The 21,391-nt window shown below is 40.9% G+C and overlaps 1 protein-coding gene across 1 annotated transcript in view; it reads right to left on the bottom strand.

Annotated features, from left to right (window-relative positions):
* TNKS (tankyrase) overlaps positions 1-19,874 on the bottom strand; it is a 118,853-nt gene extending 98,979 nt beyond the window's left edge. The window contains exons 1-2 of the mRNA XM_044418938.1: positions 19,274-19,874; positions 1,180-1,404 (exon numbers count right to left, since the gene is read on the bottom strand). Of these exons, the coding sequence (XP_044274873.1) occupies positions 1,180-1,404; positions 19,274-19,862 (814 nt within the window). The 5' untranslated portion in view covers positions 19,863-19,874. The remainder of the gene's footprint in view (positions 1-1,179; positions 1,405-19,273) is intronic.
* Between the last annotated feature and the right edge of the window lie 1,517 nt (positions 19,875-21,391).

The following is a 21,391-nucleotide window of genomic DNA, read 5'->3' as shown; positions in this document are numbered from 1 at the left end:
CCATCTATTTGCCAGGAAGTGAGAGGACTGGATGCCATGATCTTAGTTTTCTTAATGTTGAGTTTCAAGCCAGCTTTTGCACTCTCCTCCTTCACTCGCATCAAGGGGCTCTTTAGTTCCTCTTCACTTTCCACCATTATAGTGGTATCATCTGCATATCTGAGGTTGTTGATATTTCTCCCAGCAATCTTAATTCCAACTGGTGATTCATCTAGCCTTGCCTTCCTCATGATATGCTCTGCATATACGTTAAATAGGTAGGGCGACAGTATATAGCCTTGCCGAACTCCTTTCTCAATTTTGAACCAATCAGTGGTTCCGTGTCCAGTTCTCACTGTTGCTTCTTGACCCGCATATAGGTTTCTCAAGAGACAAATAAGATGGTCTGGTACTCCCGTCTCTTTAAGAACTTGCCACAATTTGTTGTGATCCACACAATCAAAGGCTTTAGCATATTCAATGAAGCAGAAGTAGATGTTTTTCTGGAACTCCCTAGCTTTCTCCATGATCCAGCGTACGTTGTCATGATTTGGAAGTAATACTTCTGTTAATGCATCCCAAAATAGCATTTGCACTTTTGGCGGCTGCATCACATTGCTGGCTCATGTTTAACGCACCCTGTGCACACTGCATCATAAGTAAGCCCATGCTTCTCACACCACATGTTTGTCTCCTACTTCCACCAATTCATTGTGTGTAAACATCCTGGTCAGTTGGGATCTATTGTTGTTCAAATTTTGCATTCTCCCCTGACCGTAAGTATGCTGAAACAGGCACCGAGTAAGCGCAAACACATACTGCTTACCCACAAGCAGAAGATGGAAATATGCAAGAGGCTTGAGAAAGGTGCAGCGCTCATGGAGGAATTTAATGTTGGTTCATCAACTATGTATGACATTCAGTCTCAAAAGATAAAAGTTTGTCTTTGTCTTAATTTGTTTTTAAATATTTCAATATTAATATCAAGTCAATACAGAATTTATGGTACAGTACTGGGTATAGTATTAGTTGGGCCTATTTTTAATAGCAACTCTCAAGCAACCAGAAACTACATTTATCTGGCATCTATAATCCCCATGGATGTCAGTTAACTGTGAGTCTACTGTTCTTTGTTGCAAGATCGCTATAGGTCAATAATATCTACCAAACTATTCATTCCTTTTAAAAAGATCCACTTACCAATACAGACATCTATCTTGCCTTTGATAGCAGCTTCATGCAGAGGAGTGTAGTTCCAGTTGTCCCTGGCATTTGGATCTGCACCCTGACACAGCAAGAGGCTAACTACCTCAGCATGACCAAAAGAACAAGCATTATGAAGAGGTATCAGTCCGCCATCGTCACGAGCATGGACATTGGCTCCTGTCTGTAATAAGTGCTCCACTACATCCTTTCTTCCAAAACCTGCAGGAAAGAAAAATCAGTGTTGGTAAATCATTCAACTATTTTTAAAATACACAAATATTTATTGTAGGTTACATATTTTCCATGATATACAGGAGTACAGCAAACTAAGATGAATGGCTTCATCTTTATAAAACACCTACTTCAAATAGCTTGCTGACAGAATAGCTCTTTCTTATTAATCTACTTTCCTATTACAGGCAGTCCCTGGGTTACGAACAAGTTCCATTCCTGAGAATGTCTCTAAGTTGAATCTCTATGTAAGTAAGATCATGTACATACAGGTCATATTTAGCATGAGTCACCCAAATGCTCATCCTAGTATACATATATATTAAACTTTTCTATGCATATATAACACTTAAGAAACACTTCCATATACAGTCGGCCCTCCACATTCACAGGGGGTTAGGGATGCAGGACCTCTACATAAGTGGAAAAACTGCAAATATCTCTAACCCCCCCACCAAAAAAACCTTAATCCTGCTGACCATATGTATACTGAACTGCTTCTCCTGCTCTGGTCCAGCAGGGCTCTTCTTCATTTAGTACATTCTTATGTTGTTATTTCCCTTTCACTCATCAGTGCCTCCTCTTTGTGCCAAGGAAATGCCATTGGGATTTACATCTCCAGCTGGTCCGGGCAAGAAGGCATACTTTAGAGACCCTCCCTCTCTCTCCTTTTGCTTCCTCTCTCTCTATGGTGATGATTTTCTGCAGTAGACTGTGGAAACAAGTTCACATGCATAACTACAAACCATTTGTCTTTTAACTCAATTTTTAAATTAGTAGGCTTTATGGCAGTTTGTTCATAAGTATAGATGCTCATAACTCCGTTGTTCATAACCCAGGGACTGCCTCTATATGTTTCCAAACCTAATTCAAGGTGGTGTATTTAACCTAACAAGTCCTAAATAGCTAGGGACCATAATACCTGATGGAACCTCTCGCCAAGCGGCAATCTACCTAAACACTAAGACCAAGATGTGGGGCCTGCCTCCAGATGGCACCTCCAAGGGAGGTTCCATCAGTAGCAACAAGGAGAAGGCACTTTTCAATGGTGGCACCCTAGTTTTTGAACAAGCTCCCCACTGAGGACTACCTGGTGCCAACATTACTATCCTTTCAGCACCAGGTTAAGACTGCCTTCTACCACAGAGCATTGAATTAGTTTACCAGGGGCTTTGTTAGCTGCTTAAACAGTCTTATGATTTAATTTATATATGCTATTTTAACTTTTTATGTGTTTTTAATTTGGATTTAAATTGTTATATGGTAGTCTTTTTACTATGTTTAAATGTTTGCATTTTATATTATATTTTTATCTATTTTAATCTGTCCAAACAGCTTCAGCTATTGGACTGTACAGAAATTAATTGATTGATCTGTGGGCCAAACTAAAGTTAAATATAGCTTTGCATCTAATAGAAGATTTGTTTAAAACAGCCATAAGGGGACTCACTGAATCAAGACCATAGCACAGGGTGTGTATGTGTGGGGCATGTGTATGTGGGGTTATCTCAGTCCCTCATGTGACAATTCACCCACTCCAAATCCTGCCCCCACTACAGCTGCTGTTTTAGCAGCTTCCTTTCCACAGCAAATAGCAGCTGTAGTGGAGGGATTTTCATCAAGGACTGCAGCATGGGAGGGAGAAGAACTAGTCCCATACCCGCTGTGCAGTTCAGTGCAGGGTTTTCCCACAACTGCTATTTAAAACAAAACACGGAGAAGCAAATGCAAGGGAAAATTTAATACTGATGCCATGCAGGGTAGGGAATCAAACAACTCTTCTAATTTGAATCTAGTTCAGACTCAACTAGAACTGATGTCATTCCAGTTTGGTTCTTGTTCACACTCATAAAAGTTCAGAGACTTGGTCAGTGCTCATGGATCTGCAGGTTTAGTCCTAGTTCACATGGCAGAATTTAATAGCAAAGCACCTTATAATAGCTATTTGTGCAGAAGGGATGAACAAGCAAACACACATGAAGCTTACAACTTCAGTATCACTAATACAAAATATGAATCATGAAAACAGATTCCAATGAATGTTATTTATATTGTTGAACTGAATGGATACAGTTACATGTAAAGCAAATTGAGCAATTTTAAAGACCAAAATGAAAGGAGAAACCCAATTGCATATATTTAAGTTTGGAAATTCATGCCACCATGGAATGCAAATAATCATTGGGTTTGACAAACATTTGTATTTCTCAAAACATAGTAAAAGCTTTTCCAAATATTCAATATGGATTTTTACAAAGATCAAATCTAAACATAGTATTCTGTTTCCATATCCAAAAGCATTCAATTTATTCTAATTATTTACTTAACTATCTAGCTTTAAGTAACAAATTTCCTGCCTCATAAACTTCCATGTTATTGGGCTGATTTGCACGAAGCAAAACATCTTCCTTCTCAGTTTGCAAGTCATGATAGCTCACACAGTCAATTAACCTCCACTGTTTTTTTAACTCCTCTCCTAGCTAAGAATCTGCAAGAATAACCTTTTATAAGAGTGGTCCGAACCCCTACAGTGCAATTTCAATAATCATTGCCCAAGTATGCCTTGTCATCTCATGCAAGCCCAAGCAGAATGACCTGTCAAAGGGGAACCACCCTTCAGTAACTGTACAACAGCCCAGCAAATATCATGATTTATATAAGTCACCATGGCCATGCAAGCCCAGTCACAGACACTGAAGAAGAACAGTACATACAGTATGCACTACATAGAGGGGCCTGAAGGCCAAGCAATGGAAGAGACAAATATATCACACCACAAATTATTTAAATCTGTGCTCGCCAGTTATAAGATTCAGTCATTACAGATGTAACCTGATAGTAATAAACCAACAAAAATAAACAGCATGCATAAAACATATAATAAAGAACAAATAATTTCTGAAGTGAGACAGGCACTCCTACTGAGCCTATCTGATAGAATGAATTTGCAAATTTGACACTAACCCAGCAGCTTCAAACTTTGATTTTTTTATTATTATTTTTTTTGCTAAAATACAGCAAATTTCAAGTCTTTCCAGAGTATCCAAGGAGACTTGAGTACTCTGACCACCACCCCACAAACAGGTTTCAATTTTAAATACTCAACTTGTATCTATTATTTTACAAAGCAACAGAACATTTAAGCCTACAGAAGAGATATAAGGGCATAGCTGGCAATGACAGTGCAGTAAGTCAAAGGATATGTTAGGATATCCAGTAAAAAGTCATGTGGTTTGGTTCCATGATACTTGGTACCAAGTCAGAACCTGGGGATTTTTGTAGGTGTTATTTCCTGGACTTGCCTCCTAATTTGGTGTTTCCACTACTAAGTAAGCAGTTTCTATTTGCAAGCCCTGACATGCTTTTCAAATGAGGCCTCTGAGAACACCACCTTTCAGGACAGGCTGCAGATCTTTCATGATACATTTGAGAGGGTAAATTTAACTGGGGGTTGTACATAGCAACAAGTGGTGCAATGTAGATTTATTCTTCATTCCCTCAATTTTAAGAATACAAACAATCTTGCAGGTGTTTATACCTGTGATAAGAACTGGAGCAAATGCAATTGTAAATGCTAGAGCTTGACTGGAGACCATGGAGTGTTTTCTACATGGTACCAGGGACCATGGATTAAGTGAAGCGGACAGTTGTTTCCCAGAGGTGTCATTTATATACTTATTATATGCTTGTACTGTGATATCCAGAAAATGAACTTGTACAGATTGGGTAATGTTGCCAGTTGCTGAAATCCTGAAATAATGTCTCAAAGGCTTCTTTTTCATAGGTCTAGATGATTAAGCTATAAAATATGTATATCTGATAGAAGAGTCCATTTGTTCTAAATGATGCTCTGGAGCCATGAGAGTACCATAACAATCTGCAAATAAGAAATAATGCTGAAATACAACAAAGTCAAAACTGAACAGCCAGGAGTATCATGCCATCACCAAAACAAAACAAAACAAAACAAAACACCATTCTGAATGGCTTATAGCTCTCCTTACTAAGAAATATTAGCATATAGGGCTTCCACATTCAGGTAGCCAGGAATGTATTTTCTGGAGAACTTAACTTCTAGGAAGTCTACAGTATTCTGCAAATAGGAATGTGCATAGCAAGGGCCTAAATTTGGAATGCATATAGATCAACATTCCTACTGTGAGAATCTCATTGCCTAAGCAAACAGGGCATTTGGGAGTGGAACTTAAGACAACAGAACAGTCTTCCTTGCCCTCCAGATGTGTCGCACTAGAACTCACATAATCTCCAGTCAATGTGGAAAAGGACTATGCTGGCTGGAATGATGCACTTTATGGTCTAACACATCTGAAATGTACCAGTTCATAGGGTGGCCATAAGTTGGGGAGGACTTGATGCCATGTAATTACCACAAAAAACAACAAAAAAGGTACTATATTAGCAAGAAACACCCACACTGGGGAACATAACATGGGCTGATTTGCCTGTGTTAATTGCAGCTGATCATGAGGGTGCCAACACTGAAGTGGCACATACTTCTGAGGAAACAAGCACAAGGAAGACTGAAACAGTAGGTCCCTGGTCAAAGCTCCTATGCTGAGTGAGTACATTTTCACTTCTGGGCTGCTAGAGCAAATTTCTTTAGGAGGCTACAACACTTGGTCTCAATAGCATGCAAAGATAGCTGCCTCTAGAGTTGTGAAAAACTGCCTTAACCTCCCATTTGTAATCTAACATACTGACGATAAACACAGCACCTCCTTTGTCAGCCTCTTGGATTATGTCAGTGGTGTTTTTGAGGCTGTGGCTGGCATTATGTTCTGTGCTGCTGAGATTATGTAGTAAATTATGCTACTTGCCCACAATTCCAGCCTGAATGCAAAATACTAATTTGTAATCATTAAAGTTCACACTAGACATCTTGTACCTGAACAACACACAATTGTGACTTATGTGGAATGCTAGTAATCTCCCTACACAGCCTACCTTATTTTAACCAATATAAAGATGCCCATTAATTTGCAGTCTTGTCTTGTGAGGCAACACAGTTGTTGTAATTGCTGTGACAACTTCAGCTTTTCTACAACCTTGACTGACTAAACAGAGTATAGCAAAATGAGACTCTTCTAACAGCTTGAATACCTCCCCAAGTTTACAGTGCTCAATAATGATATATACCTTCTTGTGGATCCTTCCAGATCCTTCTCAGTCAAGGCTGACAAGCCCATTACAGATATCAAAAACAGTTATTAATCCAGTAATTTGATTAATAATCCAGGAACTTTAAGTTATTAAGTACTCAAATTGAATTTGAATGATTATTTGCAATGCATTATTCAAATGTATTATTGTTCAGAAACATTACAAATTTGTGCAAAACAATCTGCAAAATTGTACCTACATAGGGGAAAATCATTTCTAAAGTAAGTTCAAGTTCAAAAAAGCACTTCACACAGCCTGCAACCTGGACAGATATATGAAATCCACAATGTATGACATACAAAGACCACAATACATCAAGACGTTTAACTCTAATTTTGTATTTGAAAATGTTCTTCCTGGCCTGAGGGAGAAGCTTACTTAGTTCTATTATTAAACTGCTAGACTGAGCCAATGGAGAAACCAGGCTTTTTAAAAAGGGGGACAATGTAAGAGAAAAAACATATACCCATCCATGCCCTCCCAAGAAGACAGTCATCTCTTTTGTACATGGAATACTTTCGTTATTACATTTTGATCCGACTCTTCCTTACAGAATTCAAAGTAGCACACACGGAACTCAAGATTTATCTCACAATAACCATAAGAGGAGGTTAAGCAGAGAGCGAGCCACTAGCCAAGGCTGAGAAAGGAATGTCTACCCAGTTGGTCCAATGCTTGCTCTCCCTCTGTCCGGTCGCAGACTGTTCATTCTAAGGGAAGAGGCTTGGAGAAGTTGTAGGAAGTAGTTTCAAAATTAGAAATTTAATCACAGTTGGGATGGTGGATCCTTAGGTGGTTTTTCTATGCTTATTTACTAGGGTATATAAAACTGAATTCAGTGAGATTTGCTCTGAATAAACACACGATATTGGTCTAACAGTATGCTGAGATTTGCACGCAGTATGTACACACACAGGAACTTGTTAAATCTAGTAGGCTGAGGAATTATAGATTAGTAGAATTACAAGAGGCCATGAAGGCCATCGGATCCAACCCCCTGCTGTTGCAGGACACCAGGTTACACCATCCCACTTGATGGCTGTCAAGTTTCTTTTTGAATGTCTCTAGTGTGGGAGAGCCCACCACCTCTCTAGGCAGCTGGTTCCACCGTGGTATCTGTCGTATACACTCTGGCATTCACAAGAAGAGATCACGATGTTCCTTTTTGTGACAGCCTTTCTAGCCCTCCTCTGGACCCTTTCTAATTTACCTGCATCTTCTTAAATCTTGGTGCCAGAATTGGACACAGTATTCCAGGTGAGGTCTGACTAGTGCAGAGTATAGAGGAACTACTTCTTCTCATGATTTGGAAGTAATACTTCTGTTAATGTATCCCAAAAGAGCATTTGCCCTTTTGGCGGCAGCATCACATTGTTGGCTTATGTTTAGCCACAATTACTCCAAGAGCTTTCTCTTGTTCAGTTCTGTTGAGCCACATTTAAGACTGCAGTCGCATTTTCTTTCTTTTGCTGAATGAAATGTATTTATTGCTCTGTTATTTATTGTTTTAATTATTGTATTATTGCTATTGTAATTTTATTATTATTACTGTTTTAATTATTGTAAGCCATCCTGGGATGTTTTATCGGGAAGGATGGGGTAGAAATCTTTTAAATAAATAAACATTCCCCATCTTGTATTGATGCATTTGGTTCCTTCTTCCTAGGTGGAGAACTTGGCACTTGCCCTTATTGAATCTCATTCTGTTGCTTTGAGCCCAGTGTTCAAGTTTATCACGATCGCCCTATATCTTCATCCTGTCTTCCTGGGTGTTTGCTATTCCATCCAGTTTTGTATCATTGCAAATTTGATTATCTTTCCTTGTACTTCCTCATGCAAATCATTAATAAAGATGCTGAAGAACACGGGGCCCAGGACTGAACCCGTGGAACCCCACTAGTTACCTCCACCCAACTTGAGAAGGTGCCATTGATGAGTACTCTTTGTGTTTGATTTAGCAGCCAATTTTGGGTTCACCTAATAGTTTTTCCATCTAGTCCAGTTTTTGCTAATTTGCTTATCAGAATGTTGCATGACACTATGTTGAAAGCTTTGCTAAAGTCTAGCAAAGCTTGACTTTAGCAAGTGTTCCCTTTGTCCATTTCAGAGATTACCCAGTCAAAAAATGAGCTAAATTAGTCTGACAGGATTTATTTTTGATAAATCCATGCTGGCTTCTATTAATTACTGCATTTTCTACAAGGTGCTTGCAGATGAATTTTTTAATAGTTTGCTCCAGAATTTTTCTAGGGATTGATGTCAGACTAAGTGGTCTCTTGTATCCAAGTTCATCCTTTTGCCCCTTTTTGAAGATGAGGACAATGTAAGCCCTTCTCCAGTCGTCTGGCACTTCTCTTGTTTTCCAAGATTTGTTGAAAATAATAGCCAGTGGTTCTGAGAGTTCCTCTGCTAGCTCTTTTCTGACTGGGATGTTCATCAGGCCCTAGAGATTTGAAAGTGTTTATTCCATCTAGGTATTCCTTGACCATTTGTTTATCGATCTTGGGCTGCCATCTCTCACTTCTAGTTTGTACTTCCTCTGGACTGCAGATTTCCTTGTGGGAGAAGAATGAGGTAAAGTAGGAATTGAGCACCTCTGCCTTTTCCTTCTCATCTGTTATCACTCTACCATCCATTTTAAGTAGCTGGACACCATTCTCTTTCAACTCAATTAATATGCATACTGCTAATGAAGATGTTCATCTCCCTCCTTCCTAGAGACTGAATCTTTGCAATGAACAATCACTAACCAAGACCCAGAGGAAAGTCTCCTATGCTGCCGGTATGCTAGACCCTAGCAGTTGCCTCAGCAACCAGAAAGAGCAGCAACACTAGTTTTTGGAATGGAGCAGAGCTCAATTGTTTCTGGGGTTGCTTTTGGAGCAGGAGCTGCAGTTGTGCTGGTGACAAGTCCCAGAGGAGCAATGGAACTATCAGAGACACAATGGAAGTGTTGCACTCTGCCCAAAGTTCAGTATTCATCGGCCAAACAGGGTTCGCGTGTGAACTGCCATGTGACTGAGCAGTGAGATACAGCACTGCATCCATCCTCATGCAGGAAGAAACTACCCCAACTGCTCCTGACTACTGCTCTCAAATAACAGGGACCCTGTGTAGTCAAGCATCTAACAAAGACTAGCTGGTTCAAAGGCAGCACCAGTGTGCATGCCATCTTGTGGCACTTCCTTGCCTTGCAAACCACTGCAAAGCCCAGGTCAGGCTAGACTCCTCCAAGTCAGACAACTGTAGTCTGCTCCAACAGAACAGCATCATGTTTTTTCATAAGTGAAGTTTGTAACTTTTAAAACAGACATATCACTTCATACCACCAAATGCCTTTTAAGTTGTAACATATGGGTGAGTGCTAAAGAATGCTTCATATAAAGAGAATATTAACATGGAATACTTTCAACCCAAGTCAAAAGATGCTGAGTTTGTGTTCAATCTAAAACAGCATAAATAAAAATTGCTTTAACCTTTGTTTAAAGAACTACAAGATTAGTTTTGGGAAGGGAAAGGGAAGCCATCTATTCATCTATTTATTTTTAAAGCAGTATTTATTATTAAGCACCTAAATACATCTAGCAATCCATTTAAAGTTATACTTGCATGCTTACTCAGAAGTAAGGCCCACTGACATTATCACACTGTCACAATTTGTCAAACGCTTACATAACATTACAAACTCTTTAAATATTAAAGTAGAAATAGATCCATAAATAGAACCAATATTGTTTTGCCAGCATACAGTATCTATACAATCCAATTCATGATGGCAGCATGTCATCAATAAGTTAATACCACATTCTCTCCACCCCCTCAAGATTCCTAAAACCCCTCTCAAAATTAAGTGGGTCCTCAAACCAGTATTTGAAAAAGCTAAGTAGTTATCTGTTTCAGATTTTTTTCCCCTTCACCTACTTTCTGGTCCAATGGTGCAAATGGCTGAGGCATCTTCCTTCTGGTGCAGTCCTTCCCTTAGCATAATGTTATTTCCTTCAAACCACAAAATAAAAATACATCTGTTGGATTAGTGGGTTTTCTCCCCACTGAAAACCCTTCCTAGCTTTGTGGAATATTTTCCACATCAACTTCTCTACTGAGGAACACTTGAGTACCAATCATGGACTCCCAACAAACTGGTTGGGTTCAGAAAATACCAAAAAACAAAACAAAACAAAACCCCCACACATTCAAAGGTTGCATATGAATCAAGTGTGAACTGTCAGGTCTGAACCCAGCTAACAAACCATTATTTGTTAACCACAAGCAACCTTCCATTCACAACTCAATAACCATGGCTTCTCTTCATTGGTTTGTGGCTCTGGCTGGACTCATTCAACATAATATGTTCAGCAACAGCCCATAATTCACTGACAACAACCCTCAAATCATACTTAACCCATCAGTGCTGGTTATCATGTTGTCTATACTCAGGCATTACTTTGGATTTGGGGTAATGTCACACAGGCAAACTAGCTAGACCTATTAGGACTCATCATTATCCCACAAGAATTCATCATATAGACTGCATTGAATATTCTCCTGCATGTGCAAATAGGGGGAAAGATGCATGGTGGTGAGCAAGCCATCTACCATTATAGAGGGAGTTTGTTCACCATTACAGATCTTATTTATTTATTTATTTATTTATTTATTCATTCATTCATTCATTCATTCATTCAGTACATTTCTATTCCACGTTTTTGCTAAGGCATGCAAGGTAGTTCAGAATGTTTAAGTACTGAAGCAAACAAAAGTTACCAAAAGGAAAAAAATACCACTAGTAAATAGCTCTCTGAGGTTGGATGCAGATCTCTTCAAGAGCTGTTGATATAAACTCCCTTGTCCAGGCTTCTCTTCTTCTGTCCTCCTCAAGGTTTCCCACTACAAGTTTGAAATAATGGCTTTAGACTACCAGAGAAAATATTAAGAATTATACAAGCCTTTACTAGTTCATTCCAGATTGCTTACAAGAATAAAAATATGTATCTTACATGACAAAATGTTGGGTGCGGTTAAAATACCTTTGATATATGAGCCTTGTTCTATTCATTTGAGAAAAGCACTACACTTTCTAAAACTGTACAGGATTTCCCAACTAGTCTTTTTAACTGTGAAGCTCCTTTTCAAAACAAGGTCATCCAAAAATGGCTTACAATCAGATCATAAAACATGTAAAACTAAAAACAAAACCTAGTTTTAAAAACTGTAACAGCAACAATGTGATCATATCCACAAGTGTCATTTATAGTGTCAAGAATACAGAATACCCCTGTCTAGTCTAGCCATGCAAAAGATTTTTCATATTTTACTTTGCCAGTTTCTTGTCAGCAAACATTTTTCAAGATTGAGCAAAAACATAAAGTAGATGTTCAGGGTGAATTTAAGGATTCCACACTGAAAAAAAAACTCCAGTGTTTCAGCATAAAAATGCACAACCTAGACAATAAAACACCACCTACTGTATTTTACATGAAATTTGAACTGTTCTTTGTCACTTTTCTTTTTTATGTAAGGCAATGCTTCTACTTGCCCACAGCAATGGAGATAAAGGACCAAGAAACAATGAATTTTGCCTTTATTTCCATATGCTACACTGCAAATTATTCATTTTATATTCCATCTTTTTCCTGCAAGGAAGCCAAGGCTGCTGACATAATTCTTTCCATTTTATCTTTAGACAACCCTGTGAGCTAGGTTCTGCTGAGAGTCAGTGAATGACCCAGTTTCATGACTGAGTGGGGACTAGAACCTGGATCTCCTATGTCCCAGTCCAGTACCCTTACCATTGCACCACAGTGGCTCTCACTCAGAGAATGTTCAAGAACATAAATATGCTCTATTGTTACAGGTAAGGATAATGACTATGTCCTGCTTACTGTTGCCGTACTTGTAGACTCCGGTCTCATGACAAAGATATAAAATGAAATATAGTAGTGTTTTATCAGCATTCAATGAGAGAAAGTGCCAATACATTAATCAGGCACCAATTAAATCACTGACAAATCAGAACAAACAATGCCCTAAGGACTCCAACCATATGGATGTCTGAAATGTGTTATCTTGCTAAGCATTTATGCTAACGGCAACAAAGATTTTGGTGCAGAAACTGCAATATTATGTAAAAAACATTGTGGTGTGGTGGTTTGAGTGTTGAACTGGGGACTAGGAAAATCCAGGTTCTAATCTCCACTAGGCCATGAAGTTCATTGGGTGGCTTTGGGCCAGTCTCAGCCCAACTTACCCTATAGGGTTTTGTTGTGAGGCTAAAATGGAGCCACATAAGCTGCATTGGGTTCCTCACAAGAGGAAAAAAGATGGAATATGAATGCTCCATATAATGATGATGGCAATGTGAATCAACTTTGCAAGCAAGCTGCTAAGTTACTGGTACACAAAAACTTTTAGTAATTTGCAGACATCCAGGAGGAGGCTACATTAGCATTTCTATGCAAGTGAATTGTCTTCCATCCTCTAGCAGGTTGGTTGGTTCCTATGATGGGTTCTTCATCAACCTGTTCACTCACCTGCATGCCATCCACATAAGTGTTAAATACAAGGCAGCATACTTATTCTACATGCCTAGTACACACACAGCAATGCATCACAGTCCTATCCAGGTGTACTTGTTCAGGAACCCATCTGTAATACTTAGTCACTTATCTACTTCCAAGAAATACATCCATATGAAAAGTCATATGTATTAGAAAAACTTTAAAAATCTGAATTACCTTTGATAAATCACAACAGGTCATTAGCAGGAGAAGTCTGACTGTTATGGTCTAGCAATCCTAAATCATTTGACTTCATAAAATATGAATGAGAGAGATCTTCCAATTAAACAGGGCTTCCTTTTACCTTATGATTAACAATCACTTGAATATAAACACCTTATTCTTCCCCAATAAAGATTTGCATTAATCCTCACAACATTTGTTAAAAGACCAATCTTCTTTCCTAGGAAGCTAAATATACAGACTTGCAGTAAACAGTCCCATTCTGCTGTGCAGAACAGAAGTAACAGACTCTCACTTTGATTACACCATTTTCTAACATACAAACCATAACAAACCCTAACAAAATTGGAAGAGACTCTAAGTTGCAGCGAAGCATAGGCCCAATAACTTAGGAGAAAATTATTTCATGTCATTTTCACACTGAAAATTTTTATAGAATCTTTAACCGAACAACTAGCCAAGCAGTAAATACTCTGCAACTATTACCCTAATAATAAATATGTCAGGATTTAAAGTGCTTTATACTGTAGCTTTCATGTAGTCAAGTTATCTTCTACTTTAATATAGAATGGATATCACATCACACTGCAGCCTCACTCAAACTCAGAAAGATTTCAAGGAATTGGGGCACTCTTCAGAGCAGATTTGGGGACATACTGAGAAAGAGCAAATCCTCTGAAATCTTTGGACTCTGTCCAAAAAGTCCAGCCAAAAATTCTTTTGATATCACTCAAACAGTACAAAATAAATCTGCCCGTTTTTGTATGAGAGCCAGTGTGGTATAGTGGTTAGAGTGCTTGACTGGGACTCAGACAATCCAGGTTTTAGTCCCCACTCAGTCATGAAAGCACAGTGTGTGACCTTGAACTAATCACAGGCAACCTGCCTATCCTCTCACAGGGATGCTTGTTGTGAGAATAAAATGGGGATGAAGAGGCTATATAAAGAGGTTATATAAGCCTCTTTGGGTTCCTAGCAAGAGGAAGAAAGGCAGGGAATAAATATAATATTTGTCCCCTCCTCCCCAATTTTTGAGCCACTTTAAAAAAATAATCACTGTCATGACTGAACTGCATTGTTGTGGCACGCTTCTTTTATCCTGTTTATTGCCTTGGTAGGGCTCAACCCTAAAATTCCTAAAACTAATTTTAAATAATAAAAATGTTTAACAACTAAGGTGCAATCCTATGGCTGTCCAGATAACATCTAGCGGCCACAGGATAGGTTGGTGTCCCAGCCCTGACTTTGGAAATGTTCTTGCAGTGGTTCCACTCCTACTTGACTGACTGGTTCCAGATGGTGGTGTTGGGGGGTGGTGATACAGCCCCCCCAGCACCACCTATGCCATGGCAACTTTGTCATAGAACTCTGCGAAGTTCAATTTTGACTCCCATGATTTTTCACATCTTCATGAAACAGCTGGTTGAGGTTCTCCAGAGGTGTGGGCTCAGGTGTCATCAGCCTATTGCCATCAGACACCCAGCTCTACCTCACTTTTTCATCTGACCCAGGTGAGGAAGTGGCTGTCCTGTACCTGAACTCAGTAATGGGCTGGATGAGAGTCAATAAACTGAAGCTGAATCCAGACAAGACAGGGCACTGTTGGTGGGTATTCCCACACTCCAACTAGGAAATTTTCAACCTACCCTAGACAGGGTTACACTCCCTCTAAAGGATAAGGGTCATAGCTCAGGGGTATTCCAGGACCCCAAGCTCTCCCTGGTTTCTCAGGTGGGCTCGGTGACCAGGAGCACCTTTCTTCAGCTTCAGCTACGGTCCCACTTGGATGAGTGGAGCCTTGCCACTGTGGTCCATGTGCTGGTAACCTCTCACCTGGATTACTATAATGTGTTCCAGGTGGGGCTACCTTTGAAAATGATCCAGACACTACAACTAATACAGAACAGGGCAGCACAGCTGCTTACAAGGACTGGCCAGTGAGAACACATTACATCAGTCCTCCATCAGCTACACTGGTTTCCTGTTCTAGTCACGTCCAATTCAAAATGTTGTATTTGACATATAAAGTCTTAAATGGGAACGGAGTATCTGAAGGAGCACCTCTCTCCATATATTCCTACGCACCCACTTAGATCCTCCTCTGAAAATCCCCCTCTGTGAGATCAAGGGCGAAAAGAGCAAGGAGGGGGCCATTTTCAGCAATAGCACCCACACTCTGGAATTTGCTCCACAGGGACATACATCTGGTGTCAACTCTGCTTTCCTTTAGATGCCAGGTGAAAACTGTTTTGTTCAGCAAACTTTTGGTTAATTTAATTCAAAATTTATATTTTGTTATTGTTTAATTTTTGGCTTTTACTTTATTGCTTTTATTTTATAAGCCTTCCAGAGAATCTTTGGGTTATGGAGTGGCATAAAAATGGAAATAAATTCTGAAGTAGAAGGTGGGACTGTGAGCTCAGATCAACTTCTCGCCACCCTGGGAACAATTGAGTCCTTTCTGAACTAGATTTAGCTCCAAAGTTACAAGTGTAACTTCAGAGCTGCTGCGGGGGGGGGGGGGGGGGGTTTTTGGGGGAACAGGAGGAGGGGAGCTTCACCAGGATACAAGCCCCTTATCCTCACAAGCATGGACAAAAGATATACAGGGTGTTCCAAAAAAATTGACATCATTTCGTAGTCTAATAACATAGCCAATTCTCTCTCAAATGATCTCAAATTTTAACAAAATGTGTAAAAACTGTTACACAATGCTACACAAGACATGCTACAGCGTGTTTAGCAGGTGGGCTACCAAATTGACCTGTGTCGTGTCACAGGTGGTGTGCATATTGAACATTTGTGAAGCTTTGTGAAATTGGTTACAAAATCTACATCCCTTTGAACCTCTTGTTGGAGTTTTGATAAATAAATCTTTTATTGTTCAACATGAAGCCTATTTAACTTCATTTGCCTAGGACATGTAGTTACTCAGATATTCACATTTCAAATAATGTCAAATTTTTTGGGAAACACTGTATATGGATGAAATAAGCTGTCTATATCACTTGCAGTGTGGGAGAAAAGCAGAGGCAATCTTGACTTTCCCCTCCCCTCCTATACTTAACTGGATGCCCACAAACCTTCAAGTTTGAAGAGTTGCAGGCAGGCATTTATATTGGATGGTACCTTGACACACCTTCCCAAACAAATCCTGAGAACTGTGGCTTGGCAAGACAAGTACTGAAGTTTTGTTTAGATATACAGCTACGCACCCTGACAACCAATTTGAAGAATGTGATGTAGATTTGTCATCAAAATGTCTCTCATGAAATCTTAAAATCCTTACAATTCCCACGGTAATTAGTGCTTTTAAGAACAGCAAAGCATTCATTTTGTGAATATTAGGACTATTCCCACATTCTGTCACAACAAACCAAAATTTCCAACAAGAATACACTGGACAAGCAGCTGCAGATAATGCTTGCTCTTACTTATGTTCACAATTAGCCATTCACTTCCAAATATGTCCTTGTAAGAACAATTCATCCATTTATTTACATTTATATTATTCTACATCCCACAGGATTCCCCAGCAGTGTGCAAAAAGTAGTAAACAAAATACAACATTATATTTAAAATCATATTATAACAATAAAACCATAGCTGGTCAATCAGGGAATGACTGATTCTTTACAAAGCATCTTTACCTGTTGCCAAAGACAAAACCTGCAGGCAGCCACCAGTGTTTGCCCAACGTCATCAGATGAGAATTTCCACAGAGAAGGAATCCTTTTAATGGCTCTTCTCTGCATGGACTCCAAACAGACTGCAGGTCCATGTGAAACCACCAGGAACACCTCATCAAGATGACCTCAGCCAAGGCACTTTATCAGATATCCTGATTCCAACCTGTTCAAAGTTTTTACACCAACAACAGAACCTTAAAACTAGCCCATCAACAGGTAAGTAGCAAGTGCAGTTCTCAGCAAAGGAGGTACATTCTAAATTAACAGCTCCCAACAACGAGATGAACATTCTGCACTACCTGCAGCTTCCAAATCAATGTTAAAAGCAGTCCCACATAGAATACTCTGAAGCAATGGAGTATTGAAGTCAATGGCATCTGTACTGCTGTGGCCAAGCTGTTCACATGAGTAGTACAACATCAAGCAGAAAAAAGCAAGCACTTTCTTTTCCACAAACCCAAGAAATCACCTTGTTTTACCCCAACTTTTTTTTAAAGTTTATTTATTAAGAAGTCAAACTATACACATAAGAACATGGAAATTTATTGTGTAACAAAAATATTACTGCATATCAGATACACATTTTAAATAGTTGCAATATAGGATATTATACTACCACTGCTCCAAGAAATTTACGAATTAAAAATATGACATTAAAGATGCATACAGCAACCTGAGTGACATATGATCTAGGAGACATGGAATTTTATGGATAAAAGAAATAACAGGGAACCATGTCACCAGAAATCCATCTTCTTTTGTTATACTTCTAACTCATCAAGTTATTGATTTATTCCTGATGCTGCTGTTCAAATTTGTTTTAAACTAACTTTCAACTGTCTGGCCCATGGGCATTTTCCAGTTATTTGCTATCTCCATCTTTGTCACTGCTAGCAGTTATGTGATCATATCTTGGTTGAGAATATTTGTGTTTGTAAACAACAAAGGGAGCAAGGAGGAACATGTGATACAATCTGAAGTGCTATTTCTAACATCTGAGCCAGTAATTGAACCTCCATGAAGTTTTTACAAAGGTACAAGACTACCAAATGTGAGTAAGAGTATCTCATTCACACATTCTTTTCAAGAGCCTGGGGTGAGGGTTTTAAAGCTTTAGCTTTACTAGCATTATATGCTGCCTGTGCATTAGTTTGAGAACTGACTTTTATGGGGGTCAACATTTGTTTTAGGGGAACTTTGTTCCATATTACTTCCCGGCCTACAACTGGTACCAATACACCTAGGTCAGTTTCCCATACCACTTTAAGATCCCAGAGGTACCCCTCCAGCTTATCACCGTACCATATTTAACTGACACTGTCCCCTTCCTATTACTAAGTTATTGCAACAAACCTTTCTTTTCTGTGAACTGGAACTTTCACAGAAGTTCACAGCTCTCTATTCTCCCACTGTCTCCCTCAGTGGGCCCAGTCCTCATCATGCAACCTGTAGAAACACTGTGGGTTGACATTCTCTCTGGAACACACTGCAGGATCAGATCTTCACTCTTCCTCCTAGTGATGCCACTGAGAGCAGACAAATACTGGGCAGAAGCAATATTTACTCTTGACAAAGCTCAATCCTACCTGGTATGCTGCACAATCAAAGAGGGAAGCAAAAGCAAGAGTTACTCTTCTAAGAAACAGCCATAGCTGCCTTCTCCTGCTGCTCTCTTATGCCCAATCCTCCCCAGAGTGCCAGAGAGAATTAGAAAACAAGTGAAATGAGGAGGTGCTGCCAAGAAGAGGCAGCCAGTACTTCCTAAAGCTCACTTAAATGTTCCCACAGTTGTGGGCAGTGCATCAGTGGGAACTGATCTGGGCAAATCCAATTATCCCGCAGTGTACCCCAGAGAATGAGAGTAATCAAACAGGCAGAAACTGCTTCTACAAGCAGAAGTCTACTTCATCTCATTTATATAGTCTCTGAATAATCCTGTTGAGCCCAATCCTCCTTATTGAGCCTCCCAGCAGAAGGGGAAATTTAAGCAATCTGAGGCAGGTGTTCATAACTCAACTGCCCACACTGAAAGGAAGCAGTGGCTACCCTATACTACTTGCCCTCTGAGTCTGCAGCTGCCTCCACAAGCAAGAGCTCACTAGGACAGTCGAGCCCACTCATGCCTCAAAACACTCCTTTGTATGTGGTCATCTCTGCAGCTAAGTAGCAGGGAGTCAGAGCTGATGGGCTCTCCTAGGGCCTAGGTAACTACCTGCTGCTGCCCCGTTCCTCCCCCTGGCCTCTCACCTGCAGCGAAGTGTAAAGGGGTGGATTTCCGCCCGGCCATATCCTTGGCATTGACGTTGGTGGCATCCACCAAGCGTCTAACCCGCGTCACGTCCCCATTGCGGCAGGCCTCGAGCAGTTCCCGAAAGGCACCGCTTCCCACAGGCGGAGGCGGCGGCTGCAACGGCGGTGGAGGCGGCTCGGGGCTCTCAGCAGCGGCTGGGCTGGAAGCAGCCGAGGACGACGAAGACGACGAGGAGCCGGAGCTGCTGCTGCTGCTACTGCTGCTGCTGTTGGCAGCGCTACTGGCCCCAGAGCCCGGCGGCTGGGGAGGCCCGGCGCCTTCGCCGCCACTCTCCGGAGAAAAAGGCCTCTCGGCGGACCCTGCCGCGGCCGCCGCCACCGCCCCTTCCCGTCCGCTGCTCGCGGGGGCCTCTCCTTCGGGACCGGCCAGAGTGGGCCGCTGCTGAGGGGAAGCTCCAGTGGGGGAAAGGTTGGGGCTCCGAGGCGGCGACACTGGCGACTGGGCCGGGTGATGAGGTGGAGGGTGAGGGTGGTGATGATGCTGCTGCGAGCGACGCGACGACGACGATGATGATGCCGCCGCCATTTCCCAGCTCCTAAGAGCGCTCTGGTCCTGTCACTGCGGCAACCGGGACGGAGAACCCGCCCTCGCTTCCGGCTCACCGCGGCCAATCACAGCCCGGCCCCGGGGAGGTGACGTCCGGCGTTGTGATGGTGACGGGCAGCCTCGGAACTGATTCGCTACGCGGCGTCAGAAGCGCTGCGTTGACGGCGGGAGGCCTGCGCGGTTAGCAGCAACGTAGCTGGCCGTTCGGTTCCTCAGGAGGCCCGCAAGCGCCTTAGAGGCGCGACCCGGAGTGCATTTGCAAAGAATGGATGGCCGAAGGAGGCCAGGAGCTCTAGGACTTCCTTCTGCCTAAAGCTTGCGCCCGAAACCCTTTTTAGAAAAAATCACGAAAGCAACATCAAAACAATTTAAACAACAGCAAGAGGTCCATCAAAACATCTTTCGCGCGAGTGATAAAGTGCATTCCCGAAAAGCACACACCTCCTTAAAAGAGATTGTCAATCTGTGCTTAAAAACAGAGAAGAGCCGACTGGATATCAAGGTAAGGGATTCCACAACATGGACAGCAGGACTGGAAAGGCGGTGCCTCTCTTGCAGACCAGCAAAACTTTTCATGAGGCCCAGAGCAAGGCCTCCCTCAACAGCCACTGCAGGAAGGTTCATATCAGCACGGACACTGTTTGAACCAAGTTATTAAGTACCTTGAACTGTGCCTAATAACACATTGGAAGCCAGTGTATATGACCTATTTGACTATTGCACCATCAACATTTTAAAAGTCATGTCAGTTGTCTAGACACTGCTTTTTCTACTTGAAGTTTCCAATTTCAAAGGCAGCCCCACATGCCAAACATTAATCAATCTCCATTCATACAGATCTCCATAACTGGTGCATCAACCAAAGAGCACTCATGCCACAGCTACCACCTCTTTAATAAAGGCTGAACTAATACATCCTTATATCAGTCATTTATTCAATTCACACAATTTCCGAATTATCTGAATTAAATGACAGTATGTTTGCTTACATTGAGTACCTGGCCACTGTCCATTGCTTCCATTTTGGATATATAAGGCCTGATAGTTACAGATGGAATTTGAGATTATTATATGAGTGTCATTCTTTTGTCCAAGTACACATACGTAATGCATGTTTCCCCATCTCTAGAATCACATGGATGTCTGAAACATAGACTATTCAGTCTTGTTTCCTGCCATGTTGAAATTCCTTTGCTTAAGAAACTTGGCCTCCTTTTATTCCTGTAGAAGTTTTCCGTATTTTTCCTGTGGCTGGGTATCACTTCAAAGCAGCTAAGTCTTCTTCTCTGGGAGGCATAACGCAGCCTGTCCTAGATAGATAGATTCTAGTGTTCTAGCTGCCAGGTCTCAAGCTCTGGGATTCTTTCCTCAGACATAATACTCTTTTTCTTTGCCTAGAAAGGGTTATCTAGCAGTTCTTGCCTACTGGCAAGGCAGATGCTATTTAATGTTCTTCAAAGACAATTGTCAACATTGCATTCTTATTCCAGAAGCAAAGAATTGTTTAC

The sequence above is a fragment of the Varanus komodoensis genome, unplaced genomic scaffold (genome assembly GCF_004798865.1).
Source record: "Varanus komodoensis strain SLA01 unplaced genomic scaffold, ASM479886v1 scaffold94, whole genome shotgun sequence".
NCBI classification, from domain to species: Eukaryota; Metazoa; Chordata; class Lepidosauria; order Squamata; family Varanidae; genus Varanus; species Varanus komodoensis.
Note: the sequence above shows the minus strand (reverse complement) of the source record. Positions and strands in the feature narration are given on the sequence as shown.